The 22,703-nt window shown below is 32.6% G+C and overlaps 1 protein-coding gene across 1 annotated transcript in view; it reads left to right on the top strand.

Annotated features, from left to right (window-relative positions):
* Window positions 1-19,259, top strand: part of LOC111425746 (E3 ubiquitin-protein ligase CBL) — a 37,861-nt gene extending 18,602 nt beyond the window's left edge. The window contains exons 2-7 of the mRNA XM_023059977.2: window positions 7,301-7,447; window positions 12,895-13,164; window positions 13,239-13,461; window positions 17,206-17,358; window positions 18,250-18,324; window positions 18,447-19,259. Of these exons, the coding sequence (XP_022915745.1) occupies window positions 7,301-7,447; window positions 12,895-13,164; window positions 13,239-13,461; window positions 17,206-17,358; window positions 18,250-18,324; window positions 18,447-19,184 (1,606 nt within the window). The 3' untranslated portion in view covers window positions 19,185-19,259. The remainder of the gene's footprint in view (window positions 1-7,300; window positions 7,448-12,894; window positions 13,165-13,238; window positions 13,462-17,205; window positions 17,359-18,249; window positions 18,325-18,446) is intronic.
* Window positions 19,260-22,703: the final 3,444 nt, after the last annotated feature.

Raw genomic sequence — 22,703 nt, 5'->3', positions numbered from 1 at the left:
TCGTAAGCTATAAAAAGATGATTTGTCATAAAAGTTGATTAGAACTGATACAGTACAATATCAAGAAAATTATAGATAATTAATATCTTATCAATAAGATATTTTAACAATCTTAATCGATATTTCTAAGAACATTCGAATAACGATTAGCTGTAAATCATTATTTTATAATCTAGATGGATCAGTTATAATTTTCGATAAATGAATAGGTAAAACTATCTCCATAAATAAAATGTGAGTCATCAAATTAAAAAAGGAAGTAGTGGTATTTCACCATGTTGATAGTAACTTGATAGTACTAATCTCTATAAAAAGGAATACAATATGTTTTAATAAATAAATATTATTCTGTGTGTAGCATAATATTTGGATAGATAATAACATTAGTTTTAATAGTTTCTAAAATTGTGAAACATTACTTGTTTAGTATGCTAAATAGAGAAAGTAAATCATTCTTTTGATAACAAAATAGAACGTAGTTTTTACAAACTTTTAATTAGTACCAAAGTGAAAGTAAATTTTCATTCCCGACATTCAAATCGATAAAATAGTACGGGTACACGTCAAAGGCATCACACAAAAGGACGATCGATGCATATTGCGGTTATTCGTTGAGTTTTCCTGCAAATGCTATGTGGGTAGGCGAGCAATTTCCATTCCTCGTTACTTGTCATTCAAACGGAAATTTGAAACTTGTATAAAGTTATTGTCAACTTTAATCACTTTTTCTTTCGTTCAGTTTCAAATAATAAATATTTTAATAATTAATTTTAAATCAAAACAATTTTAAATTTGGAAAAGGATGTTTACATTTTTTTTCTTGCACAAAAAAAAATTCTAGATTAATATTTGTTAAATTACCGGATTTCAAATGGGTTTAAATTTAAAACTGGAACCTAACACAGGATGCCGTTTGGCTTCCGGCGGTGTCGTAAACCAAGAAGGCCTCCGTACGCCGTTTTTCACGAATAAAACGGCAAAAATAACATTACGACGACGTCGGCGTCTTGAACGGGACGTCCTTCCCGTGTTAAATTGAAAAGAGAATTACTCGGTTGAAAAACCACGTCCGTCCGTCGCGTGCAAAAATAGATCTCTATCGAATATAACTTTTCGTGTAATTATAAACAGATAGAAGGCGACTCTGAATCGTCACTGCGTTTCCCCTTGCTATTCTCAATCGGACCCCGAGGTCGGCGTAGGCCCCATGAATGAAGTATTGATCCCGACGACGACGCCCCCCATTCCCCCACCTCAACACGACCGACTTCTACTCGACGCCGAAACACGGTTTCGAACGTTCCAATTAGAGAGACAGTACGGAAACTAGTTCCAGCTTGTTATTTGACCCCCTTGAATGAGACTCTGGAACAATTTTCGTTATACACCCCCAAAACAAAAACTAATCATAAAATGAAAGTGAACAACAAAAAAATTAATAGCTCCGAAACATATAACATAAACACGTAAAATGTAAATAAAGGAGAAAAAGTTTTTCGTTTCATTAATAACACGCCTCCAGAATTATGTCGATCTGACACGAACAGGTGCTTTTATAGGAATTTCCAGAAATCCACCCTTATAAACTCTTGCTCGAGCAATTATGAACGACCCACGCCCTACGTTGGCTGCAATGTCAATTTGCGAGGGTTGAATGACAATTTACGCTGTACTAATTTCATGTTATCATTTCCGGGAGAATATTCAATTTAATGTTTAACCATTTTGCTTTGTAATAAATTTCCATCATAATGAATCTCAAGTGATTAACAAAATTGAAATATTGTTTGCCGCTGAGTAACAGAATATTAAACAGGATTTTTAAAATTGAATTTTTCGCGTTGAAAATGTTGTGTCGTTGACACTTCAATTCCAAGGGGTAATTGACTACGAATATCCACGCCAGGAAATAAATATTCGCACCCCTAGACGACGGGATACAGCAATTCAATTAGACCACGGCAGATTGACTTTGCAACGTGATCGCATACTTTTCAAGGAGTTTGATGCTGTAAATATACATACAATGTTTCTACTTCGAAATTTCCGACGAAATAAAACAGTATTTAACTTGAATTGAAACCGTTAACAGATGAAGGTTAATAGGGGTAAAGAAAGATATTTTATTGGTTTAACAACAATTTATTGATTTTCAAGAACATCTGCGATCCGTCAAGGAAGTTAATTGTCTTGTTTATTACCCTATTTTAACTTCGTCTTGCGTACAATGTGCCCGGACTATATCGTTTGTCGTATCATTTAACGGATTTCGCTTGGGTATGCCGCAAAACCAGTTCCTGGTACTAATTTCCAATGGTAATGTAACCGCAAAGATAGAAGATTTTCTCTTAAGAAATATTACATGAGGATTTAAAGGATTTGTGTTGGCATATCGAGTTAACTTGAGTTATATAACAACTACGTTTTTAGTTTTTTACTAACTTCCTGGCAATATCAATAAAGTTATATCATATCAATCAAATCTAGTTAATATCTTATAAAATTTATCAAGAATCTATCAAAATATATTAAATGGCCGATTTGTTCATCGTTTGACGTAGATAATTATTCATCAAGTAAATATTACATGAGATGGAAATTAATTTCTTAGCGTAAATTATTCACCACATAATTATCTAGAAAATATACTTGGTTATGCTGTAAATATAAAACACAGCTAACGTCATTTATATTGAAATATATAGGTATCTGAGTTATTTATTTATTCAAATGGAATTTAGTTATTGTCAGGTGTTGTAAGTTCGTTCACTGCTACATACAGAGTACAAATTTTTCTCCGATTTCATTGAGTTATTTTACTTTCTCAATTGATGGTTTTAATTTTGTAGAATAAATTAAAACTTTTTCTCCTTGGCTTGTTGTGTGAACTAATACAATGCAATCTCTATTTATAAAATCACTGTATAGAAACAATATTAATGTATGTAAACTTTTCATTAATTCATAATATCTTGAAGTTTCAAACTTTGCTGACTATCGTGCGGATTTTAGTGAAATGAAATAAATATCCAAGTTTTTTTGTTTAATGAGTTTAGTTGGTTTGGTACCATTTTTTGTACTACTGAGGAATTTTTCTGCCACCAACCGCTGGGTACTTTATACGAGAAATACGAGGAGTCGTCTGACTTTACTGACAAATCATCTTTGAAATGTATGAATGTAAAATTATGCCACCCTCGCACTTCTGTGGTTACTTGTTACTTATTTTTGTTGTTAGTTACTGTTAATTATAGTTGATTACTATTAGTAACTGTTAGTTGTGCTTTATGCACTAGAAAAAAAACGTCAAATGATAAGCAAGCATTTCATGGCCATACTCCAATACATTTCCTTGAGTGAATGTGAGTCTTTCGAAGATTCGGAAGAATGGACTTTCGATATATCATTGAGATGGTTGTATACGCTGACAACAATGACTGCTAATCAGGATAGATTATCAAAAAAAAATGGAAATGTGCTGTCAAAAATTTCAAGGCGTCCTTATTCCCGATAAGGAGATTGAAATTAATGAGACCAAGGTGTTATGAAGAGATAGGCTCGTATTGTGCTAATGTCTTCCTGTAAAGTCACACAAACCTGGCGCGTGAATCTTTTATGTATGTTTAATGTCTTAATGTTATACTTATGGCATGAAAATTTATTCTTGAAAAACAATATTGCACCAGCGTTGATAAATGAATTAAAAAATCTATACTGAAATGATAAATATAGATACAAAAATGTCAAAAACTTCAAGGATTGTGGAAAAAATCTATACGCGAATGTAAAATTGTAAAAATATTTTGGACTGCAGTAAATGTGTATGGAACGTTGAGAATTAATTGCAGAAAAAGTTTTCAATCTACAGAATTTAGATGGAATCCTAGTAATGAAATGGCAAGAAAAACGTCCAGTAATAATGATAAGTTTTGTGCTATACATATAATACTGCTCAGACTGGAAAAAAAGATCGCAATACCCGGTTCATATTATTCCAGTCCATTAATCCAACGAGTCTATCCAGTACAGTGCTGGACTAGATCATATCGTTTTTCATGGAATTACTGAGCCACAACAATGAGTGTTCACTGTTCTACGCTGGATTGGCCGTCTACACTATTTCAGTGGCGCAGAATGAACGAGCTGGAGTGCAAAAGTAGATCGTTTAATCCAGTCATTGGTCTGGATTGCTCATTGGAATGAGTGCATTGCACTGGTTTTGATTACTGGACTGGGATACTACTGGAATAATGTGAACCGGGCATAAGGGAGAAGATGTGTGTGTCTGAGAGAATGTTTTGCATTCGAGTATGATAGATGGATTCGCCGAATACTTTTCTATATCTTGTTATCTCTTGTTATCAACTTCCACATCTATAGTAAGAAAATTTAAAGAAGTTTACGACAATGTATGCATGTCGCATTAAAATACATACTTAACTCTGTCATGATTCGAGGTTGTCACAAGTCTGGGTGTACCTTTACTATACGGTATTATTATGTTTAAATTGTAAATATCGTAAATGAACATTTCGTTGAAGAAATAGAGATTATGAAGCAATAAGATAGCATATTACAAAGGGTAAAAAAGTTTTTGTATAAAGTGGTCGATGGCCTCGAACAATATACACGTCGAAAATGTACAAGATAAGGTTTGTGCGGTTTTTACGATAAGCTTCGAGTCACTTCCGAACAAGAGTCATCGTTTAGGACATGTTCAGGAAATGCCAATGTTAAGGAATTGGTTTTTATGGCCTAGATTAAATTGAAAACAACTAAGATAGTGATTCATTGTACTTAAACCACTTCTTGTTAAATTTATCCAATAGTTTACCAATGAGAGAGCTTAAAAGAGCTGGAATCACGATTTCTAACAATCTCCTGGATAATTTAACAGAAACATCCTTATTTCCTATATGAATTAGTTTCTTTTTGTGCAATATTTCTGATTTTTAAATTGTTTGCTTATTTTACTAGTTAATTTAGACGTTATATTTTCATCAGATTTTCCATCAGATGGTTTCAATAAATATTAAACTTCAGGCTTTAAATTAAGTTTGCCCAGTGGCGTCCGCACAAAATTAATCCTAAACGTTTATTACCAAAATATTTAAAAAGAAAAATTTATAACTTCTTTACTGTTATGTCTTAGAGTTTATTCGCTTCAATATTTTTTTTACTGAACCATGTTAATTCTTTCGAAAGTACTATTATTTAAGTGTCTACTATGAAATTTTCATAAGTAAATTTGCAGTAATGATGAAGTTATAACGTGTTGTAACTGATCGTGTGTACAACGACTCGTGTTTCGAAAAGTGGGTATACGCATTTTGCAAATGAAATTTGCATAATCTTACACAGTAGATTAGTCGTTACCTGATTGACTAGCCGAATAGCTGTATCGAAATTAATCGTTGTTATTGTAAAAATATTACAAAAATGGAATGGTGAAAAAATTCTCGAATGAAATATCAGAAAAAAAATTTAAAAAAAAGAGGAAGTAACCAAAAAATGAACATTAAGTGGAACAAGAGATCAAGCTCGTCAGGTTCTTCACTTCTTGGTGTTTAATGCAAAAGGCTACAAAAGGATTGTAATCAAGCTCAGTTCAAGATGTTTGTCATGATAACGTTGTGTTGACGGATTGACACAAAATAATAACGAAAGTAGCAATAAATGCATATACAATGCAAATTGAAAAAAAGGGAGTTGCGCACATCGTAGGGCTGAATGGTGCTGTAATAGAGATATAAACTTTGTCATATTGTAATATTTGATATTTTTGTTCGATGTTATAATTTATATTCTGCCTGCCATATATCTGGATAATCTCAATAGGTGTTTTGATGCTTTAATCGTCCTGATCAAAAATCACAAGTTATTGTTAATGGAGAACTCAATTTTTATGAATTTGCTAATAGCTGTAATAGTTCCTTATTTTGCCGCTAAACCAGCTAAGTCTTGTGCTTATTAAAATACAATTTAGATGTGTAGAGGAGGGGTGTTTAATGCTGATCTTTCATTTTTATCTCATATCCCTGCGATATGTTCGAGTCTACGCCCTCACTGTTACACATCATGCATAGATCGGTTAATACCAACACTTTATACCCTGTTATGGCGCTAATAGTATTTCACCTGCAATATATATATCTTTGCAGCTATATTGACTTGCTACAACGGCACAATTTTATTTCCCTTCTATCGCAGAGTATAATTTATTTTGAGATGATGATGTGGGTTGCTTTCACGTGTTTTTATGCTGGTATTGGTATTTTCGAATATAAACTGTTACTTGAATACTAGATGCCATACAAAAATATTAAAATTTTTACTCACATATATGCGTTAAAGGGTAAAATATCAAGAGTTACCAAGAAAAGGTGTTACATTTAAAAAATACCAGGACAAAACTCGTTTATTTTCGCAACGCACACAATAAACCCTAGATGGTTAAAAATTCTCTCACGCTCACGTTGTATATTTCTTTATCGTGTTGAAAACGTGACGTTATGTAACGAGTTGTACGTATAAAAAAAAATGATACAATATCACTTTGTTTTTTCGTTATTAAATTTTCCACGAAATTTCATAATCTTGATTCATAGAAGTATTTTTTTTTAATTTTTCCGCAACGCCTTCATAGAATAATAATGGGAGTTATTTAATCTATATTTATTATTATTAAATACATAGTCGGTAAATGCCTTTTTGTAGTTGTGATTATAAGGTAAGTATTTGTGGAGTAAACTTTTGTTCCACGTAATATCTGTCGGTGTGACTTCTTAACATAGGAGATTTCAGATTGTGTTGGCTCAAGATTACAGGTATTGCATTATGCAAATATCCATATGTACTTCACAGTATTATGATGTCAATAACCCTGGTGGCAAGCTTACGCAAGATTCGCATAAAATAAACATTAAAGTCTCCAGCGTAAAAGTTGTAAAAAACGACAACAACTTTCTAAACTAATTACCACCATTTGAATTTACGGTGACCATAAAATTTAAATATCTTCTATCTCTCCTCGATTATAATCGTAGTTCCATTCCTAACTTATTTATTGATAAAAAACTAACTCATTTTGTACGCAATGAACGCGCAAATATTATAATAGTCGGGGTATTAACAGTGAGTAAACGGAAAAATACGCGTAAAAAGACAATTATTGGATTTTTGTGGCGATCTCGGTAAAACATTTTTTTTTCCTTTGTAATGGGCGTAAATGGATATTCACGATTCTACCGAACCAGTTAGTTTTCCACGAAACATTAACGACAATTCTCTTTGTTTGCAGCACTTTAGTTCATTGGAAGCATTTCCGAGCGGAGTTAAACCGGGTCCATCCCATCAGTTCGGGGCTGGAAGCTATGGCTTTGAAATCTACAATAGACTTGACCTGTAACGATTACATATCCAATTTCGAATTTGATGTCTTTACAAGGTAAGCATTAAAAAAATTTAACCAGATCAAACAACATCTTTATATCTGTTCTTTATCAATCAACTGACGTCATCACCTTAATCCACACACATCAGATACACATATAAACCTGTTTGGATTCGGAAAAACGAGCGCGTGTGGGCGGTGTACTTCCTGACCGCGCCGCACAAAGATTTATGTATTTTGGCAACCTTCGGTAGTAAAAAGGTCGTAATCGCGACTACTGGACAACGTCGTTCTCGCGATCTAAACCGTTTCTCCTTGCTTCTTTTTTGGGGTCGCGCCAATTTACAATACAACATTGAATGGACGGAAACGAGGGCGCGCGCACACTCATCATTCTTGTACTCTCTCGAACGCCTCGCGTTCTTAAACACTCTTTGAATATTCAAGCCGTAGTCGACAAAGACTCTGTTAAATAATTAATGAAGTTAGGCGTTAAAAAAAACGAACAACGAATACTCGATGGTATGTCGCATCTATTGTGTGACCTTAAAATGTACTGGAAGATTTTTATAAAAAATACGGTTGTATACTCATTACTAAAAACATCCAAGTTTTCAAGATCATCATATTTCAACATTTTTAGGTTGTTATAGTTTTCCAATAATATATTTTGAAGGTGTATGATGTTTTGTATGAAGATGAACAATCTAAATATACCATCTGGTTATGTACGTTGAGTTTTAGATGAAACTAAGCCTTTTTGTGACTAACAATACAAACTGTAGGATGTGAGATAGCCTTCTTTTTAGGCTTATCCCTATCAGAGATTTTAACCGACATTTTGCTAAGGGCATAAAATGTTATTGCCGATATGTAGTATAAAGTATTAACATCTTATAATGGTTCACAACATTTTCAACAGTTTTGGTAACACAACTTTATCATTGATTGGCAATTTAATAATTCTTCTGATTGTAATTCACCAAATACAGATGATTTTTGCAGTTTGTTTCAGAAGATCTTCCACCAATTTTTTGTTGTCCTTCGATTCAAAAGTTCAGTTACCGATTTTGCGAGTTGGCCATTTCCTACGTGTAAAATTTACGAGCTTATACCGCTTTTTACCATCTTCCAGGTTTAACTTCTCACATTTGTACCTTCTTGCACATCTCATATAACAAATTCATCATTTACATTCACCTGGAGTTCAAGCAAGTAATGCCGACTAATTTTTCGTAGCTGTATAAAAAATTGAGTACTATCTATATCTTGTCAAATAACATAATTCAGATCTTTACCTCCAGAGAATAACATTAAGATCGTCAGCATAACGATAACAGCTATTCATGGGAGGTCCCACAAAAGTAATGCCAGTACACTATATTGATTCTACATTTAAAAGCGCTCTCTATCCAACCACAGAGACCGGATTTATTAGACCCTCCTGAAAAAGGTGTTCGTTCATAGAGAGAAGAGAATGTTGATTAGGATTTAGTTACGATGACTATTCTTTCAAAGTTTTTAATAAAAATGAGGAAAGTCTGGTTACAAACTGACAGACTTCGAAAGGAAGTAATGTACCGAATTTCCCAATCAGATATGCCAGCAACTGAGAATGTTGCGAACCGATCTTGAAAGATTCCGTCTATGTTATAAATCAGATCTTTGAATGTTTAGGAACCAGATTACATCGTATCCAGCAAATATAATAAACTGTACATATTGTTTCATATTTAGTCCTTGCAAATATCTTTGTGTCTCGCTAAATAGCTGTAGAATCTGCCGAACGTAGAAAGTGCAGTTTTGAAAGAAGCTTTCGAAAAGGTGGCATTGTAGCAATAATACACCATAATCTTTATTAAGCGGATTCGTAGTTCTGAGTTTCAAGGCAGAACCCTCAAGAGAGAGAGAGGTCGCTAGTTCTCTATAGAACCTTCTAAAACCTTTTTCCGATGAAACCTTTTTTTTAACTTCTAGTTTGTTTGTATAGCTGCTCTAGTCAAAGTCTTATTTACAGCTTTTAGCTGTGTTAAGGGCATCTCTACCTGTCTTTTGAGGTTGCCACGCATAGGTGGCAACTGATTCGGCCATTTTCGAATCTAAGCGAACACCTTTTTATAAGAACGATTCGATCAAAGTGATTGAACATTTCTGAACTTCAGCTAATTTTGAGCAGTTAACCTTAATTTGTTCTCACACCTAGATAGCTCTGCTTTGATTTTTAATACCTACATCGAAGGTAATCTGACATTGAAAACGAGGTCTGATAAAAGGAATCTGATATTCCTTATAATTGTGGGTTACTTGGGAGATAGCCATTCAAATCAGAGTAGTTCGATAACTGATGAAGGAGATCAAGATTACTGCTGAATGTAAAGTCTAAAAGTGATCTATCCCTTGTGTTATACTCAGTAGATGTCTTAAAAGAAATAGAGTTCGCATTGAAGTCGAAGCTTATGACGAAATTTCAGTAATCTGATTTAGTGTCCTCAGCTAGTTTCACCAATACATTGGAAGTATATGCAAAGTAAACTGAAATTAATCTTTGTTATTAACCTTCTCTTGTTATGATACAAGGTAAACCTTGACGTGTCTAGGCACAAAAATATTGTGACAACAAAAGGTGGCAGTGCACTTTTAGAACAATTTTTTAACAGATCTTTTGCAGTTTTTTTCCTGTATTAATAATACATGATTTATTCCGGGCATGGCGCTTTAACTATATTGTGAGCCTTTCCTACTTCAAACAAGATCTCGCGTTCCATGTTCTAATTTATACTATGTTTTTATTTTGATTTTCCACTTTCAGGTGTTTCAACGCTGAGATTTTTTGCACCGCTTGCCCATCTAAGGATTGTTACGGACTAGATGCCAAAATATGTCGTTGACTTGCCATTTTTGCTTTCTTGGAAAGTTCAAAATAAATTTTTAATACAGTGGTTTCCTCTTGCCTTCTGTATCTATATACCGTTGCTCACGTCTTATTTTTCGATGAACTCATCTTATGGACACATCCAACCATCTATTAACCCAGTATGAAGATGAAGCAGATGAAGAGAATCATTCTTTTTCATCCATTCAACGTCTCTCTAAAAAGCTTGAGGCTACCACGACTAAATTAGGAATCATACTCTCTTCGTCAAATCAACTTTGGTTTTGATCAATTTCTTTGATGATGTTTAACATTACGTCATCTGAAGCGTAAATTGTTGAAGGCGATTTATAACAATCTTCTTCCCAACCTGTTAATCGTTTGATACAGATTTATTGTTAACTCGATCTTAATTTGACCTCATTCTTCATCGTTAAGTTTTCACAGCTTAGCTTTGTTGGGTTTTTGGGCCTTTACTGGCCGATTTAACCGATCAGCACAGGTTTACATAAACGTGGTGGACTATTACTGTTTGGATTGTACCCTCGTCTGTCCGCAGATGCGGGCGTCAACCACCTTGCTATGTTGCGGAATCCGGGTTGGTGCTAGTCCGGAGAAACCGTCGGCAAAGATACCTACTCTGTTTACACTGTCTATAATGGTGAACTTCCGTGAAATATGCGATATGGAAGCGGCTGTCGGTTCCTGGGTTGAATTCTTACAAAATTGGGGGGATCGTGCGCTGGAAGTGACGTTTATTTCTTAGGGTATCAATAATAAGACATTTATTACTAAAAAGTTTTTAGTAAAAACTGAACAAGCTTGCGCTCCTTCTTTCTTTGATATTAATTAATAATAATAATATTATTGTCTTTTCCTTGGAAACTCAAATTAAATATTTACTATATTCAAGGAAATGTTTCAGTATAGAAATTAAATTTCCTCTATTTCAGTGTAATTGTAACTTGACAGTTATCTAACTAAAATGAAACTTTTTAAGATTTATTAAAATTTAATTTTGTTCTAATTCTTCCTTAAAATGTACTAAAGAACCTACCATACGGTTTTGTTTTTGAAATACTTCGCTATGTAGTGTTCCCCGTGATTTATGCAGACTGGCGAGAATCGTTTAAAATTTAGGATCCTTATTTGAAAGTCCAATGAGACCTTGCTATTTCCCTATCATTGCACTCCGACGGTCGCAACACCTACATGTTTATTATGAAGCATTTGAGTGTCTTTATTACTTCATCAAGTGTATTTCTAAGATGACACGAGTTGTTTGATAAATAAAAGAAGTACAAAATTCTCTTTATATTATTTGAAAAAATGTTATATGATGGAACGATTTTTGTTTCGTATATATCATCACATAGCTATAATTATTTCAATGAATTTTAGGTTCGTTGATAAATTTGTTAGATTTTGATAAAGTTAAATATTTTGAAGTGCACCGTTTCCAAATTTAGAAAACGGCGTAAAAGCGTACGTCAGAGAATTAGCGCTCGAGGTTGGCTCCGTTGATCGTTTTCTGGTTAACATCACTGGTAATTTACGTGCAACGGTGAATTGTTTAATTAATGGTCTCCGTTCGCTATAACCGGGAAGTATCATATTTTATGGATAATCTGCGAAACGTCCGTAGCAAACAGGCGGCGATCTGCTGCCCACAACGCGGGCACGAGGAGCACAACTCTCGTCCCGTTCCTAAAAATAGAACCTGTCGATGAAAATAGTGGCCGGTCGTCGACTCATTTTATCTGATCTGCTTCTTCCTCCCGTCGTCCTATCAGCGGATTAACGAGAAGCTTCGCGCGACCGCTGTCGCCGCCGCCAACAGTCGTCGTAATGAGAGAGGAAGTCGCGTTTTATTCCTATCTCTCGGATTGCCGCGAATGAATGATGTTTACTCATCGTTGTCCTCCCAACTGAAGTATTTATGTCGTTTACAATACTTAAATCAGTTTCCTCTTCCTCTTTCGAATAAATAACCTTTCATCAAATACTTTTAATAATAATTTCCTTTCATTAAATTTCCATAAATTACAAAACGAAATTAATAATAATACAAAATATATTAATGACATAAATCATGTTTAAAATTGGACTCGATTATAATTTATACATTAATTACGTGTAGCAACAATTTTGGAAACCGATAAATTAGCCTCGAGTTGGCGTTTTTAGGGTAATAAAATTTATTTATTCCAATTAATGGTATCGAACAAAATAAAAATACGAATTCCCTCCTTTCTATTAAATTATGTATGTAAATTTTATATCGGTTTCGTATTACGAATCTATCAAACGACACTTTAATTATCTAAACTTGTACTAACATAGAAATTACTAATTCAATTGTATTCCAAACATAGTCTTCTGACCCAGATGCACTAACATCACACCCAACCCAACTCTCCCGCTCTTTTTCCATCTATAATTATTGACCTCGCCTGATTATAAATTTTAATTTACTCTAATTGAACTTTAACGTAAATGTCAAAACGTGACGGCGACGGCCGGGATTTCTCTTAGATAGCAGAACCCGTATTTCTTCTAATCTAAGACGAGTATCTTCACGTCGTTTCGAAAATGATGTTGACAGAATTGATGTTCTTGTACTTTTCAGACTGTTTCAACCGTGGACGACCCTGCTGCGCAACTGGCAGATCCTAGCTGTGACACATCCGGGATACGTCGCCTTCTTAACCTACGACGAGGTGAAGGCGCGCCTTCAAAAATACATCACCAAGGCCGGCAGCTATGTCTTTAGATTGTCTTGTACACGACTTGGTCAATGGGCCATCGGGTATGTTACACCCGATGGGGAAATCTTACAAACGATTCCGCAAAATAAAAGTTTAATTCAAGCACTTTTAGATGGTTATAGAGAAGGGTTGTAAGTAAATTTATTGAAATTACAGTTTTAAGTAAATTTTAAATATTAATAAATAAAATAAATTTTTTTAATAGTTATTTATATCCCGATGGAAGAGTGGTTAATCCTGATTTATCATGGGCTGTGCAACAAACACCAGAAGATCACATCGCGGTTACTCAAGAACAATACGAGCTCTATTGCGAAATGGGTAGTACGTTTCAATTATGTAAAATTTGTGCTGAAAATGATAAGGATGTTCGGATAGAACCATGTGGACATCTTTTATGTACACCGTGTTTAACAGCTTGGCAATATGTACGTGAAATCAAAATACAGTAAAATCTCGATATAACGGGTTAATACGGGAAAGGTACATGAAAAATTATTAATTTACACTTTAAACTGGTTGAATGAATAATTTTAATGCACACAAATTCGAACAGCTATACACACGTTGCGTTCTTTATTACTTAGTTCTACTTTTAGTTTAATAAAAATATACAGGAATCTAACGCTGACTAACAACTAAAACTAGAGATTATTTCTTCCCAAAAACTGCAGCTTGATACCATGTTGATACAGAACAAGACGATTTCTATAGATGATTAGCATTTTTTGACAGTATTGCAATACACGTAGTGTCTTATTGGTGTTAGTAGACATTGGCCAGTATAATTACACACATTTTCTTGCAGTTTGTATCCCAAGAAGTCAAAAATTTTGACTATCAAAATGCACTCACAATCAGTAAAGGCCTTTGGAATCAATTTTAGCAAAATATGTAATCCCCCCATTCCAGGGGGATAATGGTACTTGAGAGTACCATCAGGCATTAAAATATATTTTAGTGATGTTACAGTAAACAAAAACTTTTATTGCCAATATAAAAATAATAGTAGTACATTTTATTACGTTAGAAAATAAGTAACACTTGGTTTAGCTAAATCACATTATGATATTCAGAAAAACAGATCTTTCTTCATTACAACATAAATAAACATCGCACGCAGTACATTTTAAGTGGGGTCTAGTTTTGGCAGAACAATTTTCACAACTCCTCTTTCTTTTGAACTTGCGCAAGACCTTTTTGGTGGACGCAGTAAATTTGAATATTTATTTATCAGACCTGTAGCTACAGAACGACGAAAATCTGATGGAATATTGAGAAAAAACATATTGAGCAAAAACTAACTTTTTCGCATAATATAAGTGTCAAAAAAGATGCTAATTTAAAAATTCCTGGAAGCCGTGTTTATTGAAATTAAGAAATGAAACTTATTTTAAATTGAAGCTTAAAGATTTCTGTTTAAATCGATGTATAATAATCGTTGGGTTGAATTAGAAAAATATTGAGAAAAAGAGTATTGAGTTAAAACTAACATTTTCGTATAACCTCAACATGTCAAAAAAGATGCTAACTTAAAAATTCCTGGAAGCCGTTTTATTGAAATTAAGGAATGAGACTTATTCTAAATTAAAGCTCAATGCTCTCTCTTTAAAATGATGTATAATAATTGTTGGGTTGGATTGGAAAAATATTGAGAAAAAAAATGTTGAAACAAAACTTACATTTTCGCATAACCTAACAGTGTCAAAAAAGATGCTAATTTAAAAATTCCTGGAAGCTGAGTTTATTGAAATTAAGGAATGAAACTTATTCTAACATAAAGCTGAAAGCTTTCTCTTTAAAATGATGTATAATAATTGTTGGGTTGGATTGGAAAAATATTGAGACAAAAATGTTGAAATAAAACTTACATTTTCGTATAAGCTAAAAGTGTCAAAAAAGATGCTAATTTAAAAATTCCTGAAAGCCGTATTTATTGAAATTAAAAAATGAAACTTATTCTAAATTAAAGCTCAAAGCTTTCGCTTTTAAATGATGTATAATAATTGTTGGGTTGAATTGGAAAAATATTGAGAAAAAAAATGTTGAAATAAAACTTACATTTTCGTATAAGCTAAAAGTGTCAAAAAAGATGCCAATTTAAAAATTCCTGGAAGCCGTATTTATTGAAATTAAGAAATGAGACTTATTCTAAATTAAAGCTCAATGCTCTCTCTTTAAAATGATGTATAATAATGGTTGTGTTGGATCACAAAAATGTGGAGAAAAAAAATGTTGAAATTAAACTTACATTTTCGTATAACCTAAAAATGTCAAAAAAGATGCTAATTTAAAAATTACTGGAAACTGAGTTTATTGAAATTAAGGAATGAGACTTATTCTCAATTAAAGCTCCAAGCTTTCTCTTTAAAATGATGTATAATAATTGTTGGGTTGGATTGGAAAAATATCGAGAAAAAAAATTTTGAAACAAAACTTTCATTTTCACATAACCTAAAAGTGTCAAAAAAGATGCTAATTAAAAAATTCCTGGAAGTCGTATTTATTGAAATTAAGGAATGAGACTTATTCTAAATTAAAGCTCAAAGTTTTCTCTTTAAAATGATGTATAATAATTGTTGGGTTGTATTGGAAAAATATTGAGAAAAAAAATGTTGAAACAAAACTTACATTTTCGTATAAGCTAAAAGTGTCAAAAAAGATGTTAGTTTAAAAATTCCTGGAACCCGTATTTATTGAAATTAAGATATGAGACTTATTCTAAATTAAAGCTCAAAGCTCTCTCTTTAAAATGATGTATAATAATTGTTGGGTTGGATTGGAAAAATATTGAGAAAAAAAATGTTGAAACAAAACTTACATTTTCGCATAACCTAACAGTGTCAAAAAAGATGCTAATTTAAAAATTTCTGGAAGCCGTATTTATTGAAATTAAGGAATGAGACTTATTCTAAATTAAAGCTCAAAGCTTTCTCTTTAAAATGATGTATAATAATTGTTGGGTTGTATTGGAAAAATGTTGAAACAAAACTTTACATTTTCGCGTAACCTAAATGTGTCAAAAAGGAACACTAAGAAAGCAATCTAGCTCAAATCGAAAGGAACTCATTCCTAATGGAACCCAACTCGAATCTAATCCAACTCGACGCCAATCTAACTTGAAAGCAAACCAACCAAATTATAAAGCAATCCGACCCAATCAGGAAGTAACTCAACACAACCCAATCAGAAGCAATCCAACCCAACCCGAAAGCAACTCATCCCATAAGCAACCCGAAACCGAAAGAAATAATCTCGGGCGACGTCTTCGAAGTTGGTCGAGATTATTTCTTTCAAGAAAGTTATCTAGCTCAAATCGAAAGGAATCCAACCCGAATCTAATCCAACTCAACGCCAATCTAATATGAAAGCAACCCAACCCAATCAGAAAGCAACTCAACCCAACCCAATCAGAAAGCAACCCAATCCAATCAGAAAACAATCCAGCCCAACCCGAAAGGAACTCATCCCAAAAGCAGGTCAACCCGAAATGAATCAAGCAATCTTGTTCAAATCAAAAGGAACTCATTCGATAAGGAACCCAATCCAAATCTAGAGAGATTATTTCTTACAAAAAGCTGCAGCTTAATACCGTGTTGATACAAGATAATTTCTATAGATGATTGCCATTTTTCTGACGTATTCCAATACACGCGGTAACTTTTAGTCATCCCAAAAGCAATCCAACACAGAAGCAACCCAACCAAAAAGTAACCCAGCGCAGAAGCAACCTTACCCAACTAGAAAGCTACTCAAGCCGAATACAATGCAGTATTCATTTACACCCAAATGTTTCTAGTGTTAGTGTAGTTTCTAGTGTTGGTCTAGTTTTAGTTATATGAAAAATATACAACAATCTAACTCTGAATAACAACTAAAACTAGAACTAAAACTAGACCTAGAACTAAAAACATTCGAGTATAGCCGTCTTAAGAGACGTACTGCTAAACCTGAATGTTTCTAGTTCTAGGTCTAATGTTAGTTTCACTTTTAATTCAATAAAAACATCCAACAATCTAACACTGAATAACAATTAAAACTAGAACTACCGTGTTGGATTCTATTTACGAACTCTAATATTTATATTTAAATATTTTGTCCGTTATATCAAGGTTTTACTGTATTTAAATCTTCAAATTATTGCTTCTTTTCTATTATGTATTTTTTTGTAGGATTCGGAAGGACAAGGTTGTCCATTTTGTAGAGCTGAAATAAAAGGTACTGAACAAATAGTTGTGGACCCATTTGATCCGAAAAAGTCTCACAAACCGAAAAGTTCTAATTCAGGAACGGCTACTATCGATGAAGACGACTTTGAGTTAGAGGTACATGCGGCTGTCGCTTGCACGAACGAATACTCCCACTGACCTGACCTTACTTTATGTTGTGTTTGCTTGTGACAAGGGCTTTGCTTGTGTCTATAGACTCGCTTCAACTCGTGCAAGTCCTTTTTTTAAACGTAATAAGAGAAGGGATTACGTCATTTAAAAGTACGATTAAAAGAATTTATCCATGCATGATTAATTTCTTTTTTTTTTAATCCAAACTCCATTTTAATAATATTAAAAAAATAGATTTCAATAACAGGAAGTAATTTGAGCAAATTGTTATTGATGTGATGATTATTATTTTTTTAATTTTTATGTTTAAGTGGGTTTAATAGATTAGTTTTTATAAAATACAAAGACGTAAGGATAATTTAAATTTAGGGAATTACTCAAAAGTATTATTAATTAAATGAATCGTTTTGTTATATTTTTAAATAATGATAAGTTCTAATTTAAGTGCAATGTGGTTAATTTCGATACATTTAATATAATTTTACAAAATCCCAAATATTAATTTCTGACTTTTTCGCCACAGTAAAAAGTATTACAATATTTATTTATTTAAGATGTAACATTCTCAGTGTAATTTAACCTTTTTTGACATTTTTTTTTTCTTTATAATAATATATCATGCGACAAACCGCACGTAAATTTATTTTTTATTTTTGATTATCCAAAGCGCACATTCTTTTTTACTCACCACGTTTCCCCACGTGAATGTTCTCGTTCCTTCGCTTTGTTATTTGTTTGTGTCCGCTTATTGTGTTATTTTGTGGTAAGTACCTCGTTCGCTTTGTGTTCGTTTTTTATATTATTTTATTTATCTTGTATAAAAAAAACATGTTTAAAGGAGTTTATGTCAACACCACTTTTTGTGATTGTGTTTAGGACGGTGGCGATCCTTGGAGTTGTTCCGGAAGTAGTTTGCAAGCCTTGGCTTTATCGCCCAGAAACGAAATGTCTGTAAGTTGTTTTTGTTAAAAATATTATTTGTAAGATGTTTTGTGATCAAATGATTTCTGCTAAAATCTCTTTAATTTAGTGAAAAACAAAAACATTTATACGTTATTATTTTTTTGTTATAGAATTCAGCAAGTCCAATGATATCACCAAGGAATAGTCCCAGATCGGTTAGAAGAAGTGCAACACCAACAGTCCCATCATCTGGAATAACACCTCCACCAATCCCACCAAGAAGAAATTCCCCAACATTAGAACAAGTAGTAATCCCAACGACTTCTCATCAAAAAAACGGATCAACAACTCACGGTTTTAAACATTTAAATGGTCTTAACGAAGCGCAATCGGTAACAAATTTGTCTCAAAACACAATTGACGTACCTCAAATAGCTAAAAGTAATTCAATGCAAGATATGCATAGAGAAGAATCGTGGCTTTTAGATAATAATACGATCGAATTGAGCTCACCAGAAACAATTTACGGTGTGGTTATTTCAAATTGTACTTCTAGTATAGCTAAGGTTCAAAGTCGACATCAAAGTTGTCCTACGAAAAATAAAAAAACGGTTACGTGTCCGGTTAAATCGAGTACAACGCCGAATTTAACGGACGATAACCACGTTTATGAAAACGTCGCTCTTCAACAAAAACAACAACCGGGAAGACCCAAAGAAAGGTATAATCCTTTAACTTCAAAGGAAACTGCGTCGGTTTGTTATGAAAATTTAAATATGGACTATATTAAAAAATTGGTTAATGAGGGGTATTCGCAAGATGCTGTTATTAAAGCTCTGTATATTACCAGGAATAATGTTGATATGGCTTGTGATATTTTACATGAATTTGGAACGAAACATGGATAGTATATTTAAATGATTTCTTAGGATTTATATAAAAGAAAGAAAATTGGTAGAGTTATAAATTAATTATTTTTTTATTTTGTAGTAGAAATTGTATTGTTTAAATTTTAATGAAGTTACCAGTTTCATAATCAACTTTTGTTTTGAGATCTATTTTTATAACACTATTGTTAAAGTTTATTAACATTTATGTTGTATTTTTAATTCTTTGGTTAAATTTAGGGCACAAAATACACAAGACTTGGCTTTAAGTTTTAAAGATACTCTAATAAATGTTAGTTTAATTAGTTGATTATGAAATTGATTATAAAATCGATTTTTATTTTATTAATTTTTTTTGTTACTATATCATGTGATCAAGAATGATTGATATGTTGTCGTTATGTTGGTAAACATGAAAGAAATTGAGTGGTTTTAATTTATTTTGACTCAATTATTTATAAGTTATGATTGTAATCAAGGATTACAGTTGCATAATTTAATAATATTTTTAAATTTATTTTTGAGCAGATTGAATTACAACAGAATCTATCACTATAGAATTGAAAACACGTTTTTGAGCTGGTTTGGAAAATCTGTAATTTTATTCCCACTCATGGTTAAAGTGTTGTTTTATTTGGTGGAAAGACTTTTTTTCATTTGAACTCTTCTGTCTTTTGTGATGTCCTCTTTTAATCAACTCGTCCACCTTATCATTACACTCCTGAATGTCTCAGAATCCAGGATAACTTCAAGATTTATGTCGTAAATTGTGGACAGCATATTCAGCATTTCTATTACACAATCATGCAATCTGGAAAACACGTAGTAAAATGTTGACAGTTGTTCAAAGAAATGGGGGAATATCTAAGGATTGGTTCATGGACCAGCAATTTATCAAGATACTTATACCATCCATTGAATATACTGTTCATTGAACTATGCTTCATATATGTAATTACCTATTTTTCGTCTGACCTACATATTTTAATTGTAAAAATCTTCAATCTACGTGCTTCAGCAGTCAATATGAATAAACATTCATCTTTTCCAGTTCGTTCTCCATGTTCTCTTGGCTCTACCTCGCTTTGCCCTATTGTGTGGCACCAATTCTAAGACTCTTTTAAGTCATCATAAGTCTCATTGTCCCTAATGCACTTATGTCACTTCCAACTTCTTGCCTGGTATCAACATTCCTCACTTTATCTCTCCTTGTCTTTTTGCAGCACCTTTGCCAGTACTTCATTTCTATTGCATTCATCATCGACATATTTCCCCTGTTTTTCACATTCGCATTTTGTGTGTTTTCTTACTCCAGAGAACGTTATTCAATCTCTTTATTATTACCTTAGCTTGACCCATTCTACTAATTATTTTCTCATTGCTATCCCCCTTGCTTGTAATTTGCAGTCTAGGTATCTATAGGATGTCACGTTTTTAATAGAGTTTAAGTCTAGAGGCAAATCTTCTCCTACTTCACTCACCACCAAGTATCTCTGGTTACTCACCTTTTCGCAACGTTTGGGACGCACAATTGATACTGAAAATGGTATAAAACTAAACTTAATAGCAGAACATTTTTGTAGGTATTTAAGTTTAAAGGTTTGGTCATCAAATGATCATGTAATGATATTTTACCTATGAAATATATTTGTAAATGCAAAACTTTGATGCATTTTGACTAAACATTTGTTTAGACGTAGACATAATTTGTTATTCAAGTATAAGCAAAGAACTTTTTCAAAAACATTGTTCATGCGTATTCTTAATTATGGATTAACTTAACGCATTGATTTTATCTTTCAATTTCCGACTTTCTATGCAAAAAAAACCTAAATAATAATAAACCAAAGAAACTTTGACGATCAATGTGGAGTGTGTTAAAAATTAGACGTCTATTTATGCTTTATGGGAGAATCGGCAAAAAGTTTTAACTTCTTCCCTTGTTTCTTACTCATTGTCACACGAACGGCTGTTGAAAGCAGACAAATTACTTCTCGGAAAATTATGGCAGAATTTGGTAGTTTAGCATTTACAGTTTTGCTTACAAAATTGATTGATTAAGGTTGAAAGAGAACCTGGACATTTTCGGATTGTTAATTAACACGTTCAGATTTAGTGACGCGCGTTCTTTTAAGTTATCGAGAATAAATTTCTTATTTCTTCTAATAGTTTCAGTTAACATATAGCTAAATCACTGCTAGTAAGAAAGTTGTCCACAGAAACTCTATATTATATAACAATTACTTTCTTTTAAATTTACTACATCATATCCAAGCCCAAACTTTTTCTTTCATTAGCAGTTGTTAGTTTTGCGCCTTTGTGGCAATAGAACATCAAACAATATTTTGAAACTAAATCACACAGCATCCAGAATTACTTTTACACTTCTCAGAATAAACCACGAAAAGAACGATATCCAGAGGTTGTAGTCTATAAATAGTGGAAAGTCAAAAAATTCATTTCATGTTTGTAAATTCGTTCAAAAATATCTTTATTTATGAACTTTAAATCAGATTATAGGGAGTGAATTATCTGGAGAGCCATTTATCAACTCTTTTCGATTATCACAACTTTTCATTCAACCTATTGTTGTTATTAATTGACATCTTTCTGCGTAGACAATTTTCCCAATTCTGTCCTTTTTCTTCTTGGTGCAATCAATTCTGATATTAGATGGTGATTACAGCAATTACGTCCTTTGCAATATATTTCAAGTTGTTTTTCCATGTTCTAAGTGAGCTGTATTATTTTCTCTACTGTCAGTAGGTTGATGCTTACACTGATAATGGCACTTATTATCAGGCAGGTACGTCTTCTTTTTTTTAACATGTTTCGCGTTACCTTGTGAAAAAAAAAGTTCATCGAGAATAACAATTCTAAAGAAAACTGTATCAGATTTAAAGAAAGATTGGAAGCAAACGTTTTGGAACCCGTCGAGTTAATACTTACTTCTTATGATGTCAATTCCAACTAAACTATATCGTCTAAAATGAAAAATGAGTGTTTGAAATAAGCTCATTGAATCTGTGTCACAAGATTCAAACCAAAGTATGAAGAATAAGCAAGATCAAAGTATTAAAGATGCTTTTTTTTGTTGTGGCAAAAATTCATCACTCTTTCTTTCAAAAAAATACTTTCCAGAACTTTTCGACCATAACATATGTACTCAGTATGAGTTTCACATTGTACAATTACAAATTTGATCAAAAATATTACCAACCCAATAAAATTATTTTTAATCACACGATATTATTTTCTACTTTTAAATTATCATTAATTTTAAACAATACATTTCTTAGTACTTTTTTTGATTTGGAATTGGAAGATGTTATTTAAAGAAAGGGTAAAGCGTGGTCCAAAAAAAAATGGAATTAAAAAAAAAATAGAAAAATGAACGATTGATGGTAGTAGATAAAGAAAAAAAAAACAGAGTACTAGTACAAAAAAAGAAATGATTTCTATAAATCGTACTTCATTATTAGAACGGGTTTTAAATGAAATTTAAAAAAACTATTTAAAAATCGAGTTGTTTTTCTCTAG

Source organism: Onthophagus taurus, chromosome 1 (assembly GCF_036711975.1).
Source record: "Onthophagus taurus isolate NC chromosome 1, IU_Otau_3.0, whole genome shotgun sequence".
Taxonomy (NCBI): domain Eukaryota; kingdom Metazoa; phylum Arthropoda; class Insecta; order Coleoptera; family Scarabaeidae; genus Onthophagus; species Onthophagus taurus.
The sequence above is the reverse complement of the archived record's forward strand: the minus strand, read 5'-3'. Positions and strand labels throughout refer to the sequence as shown.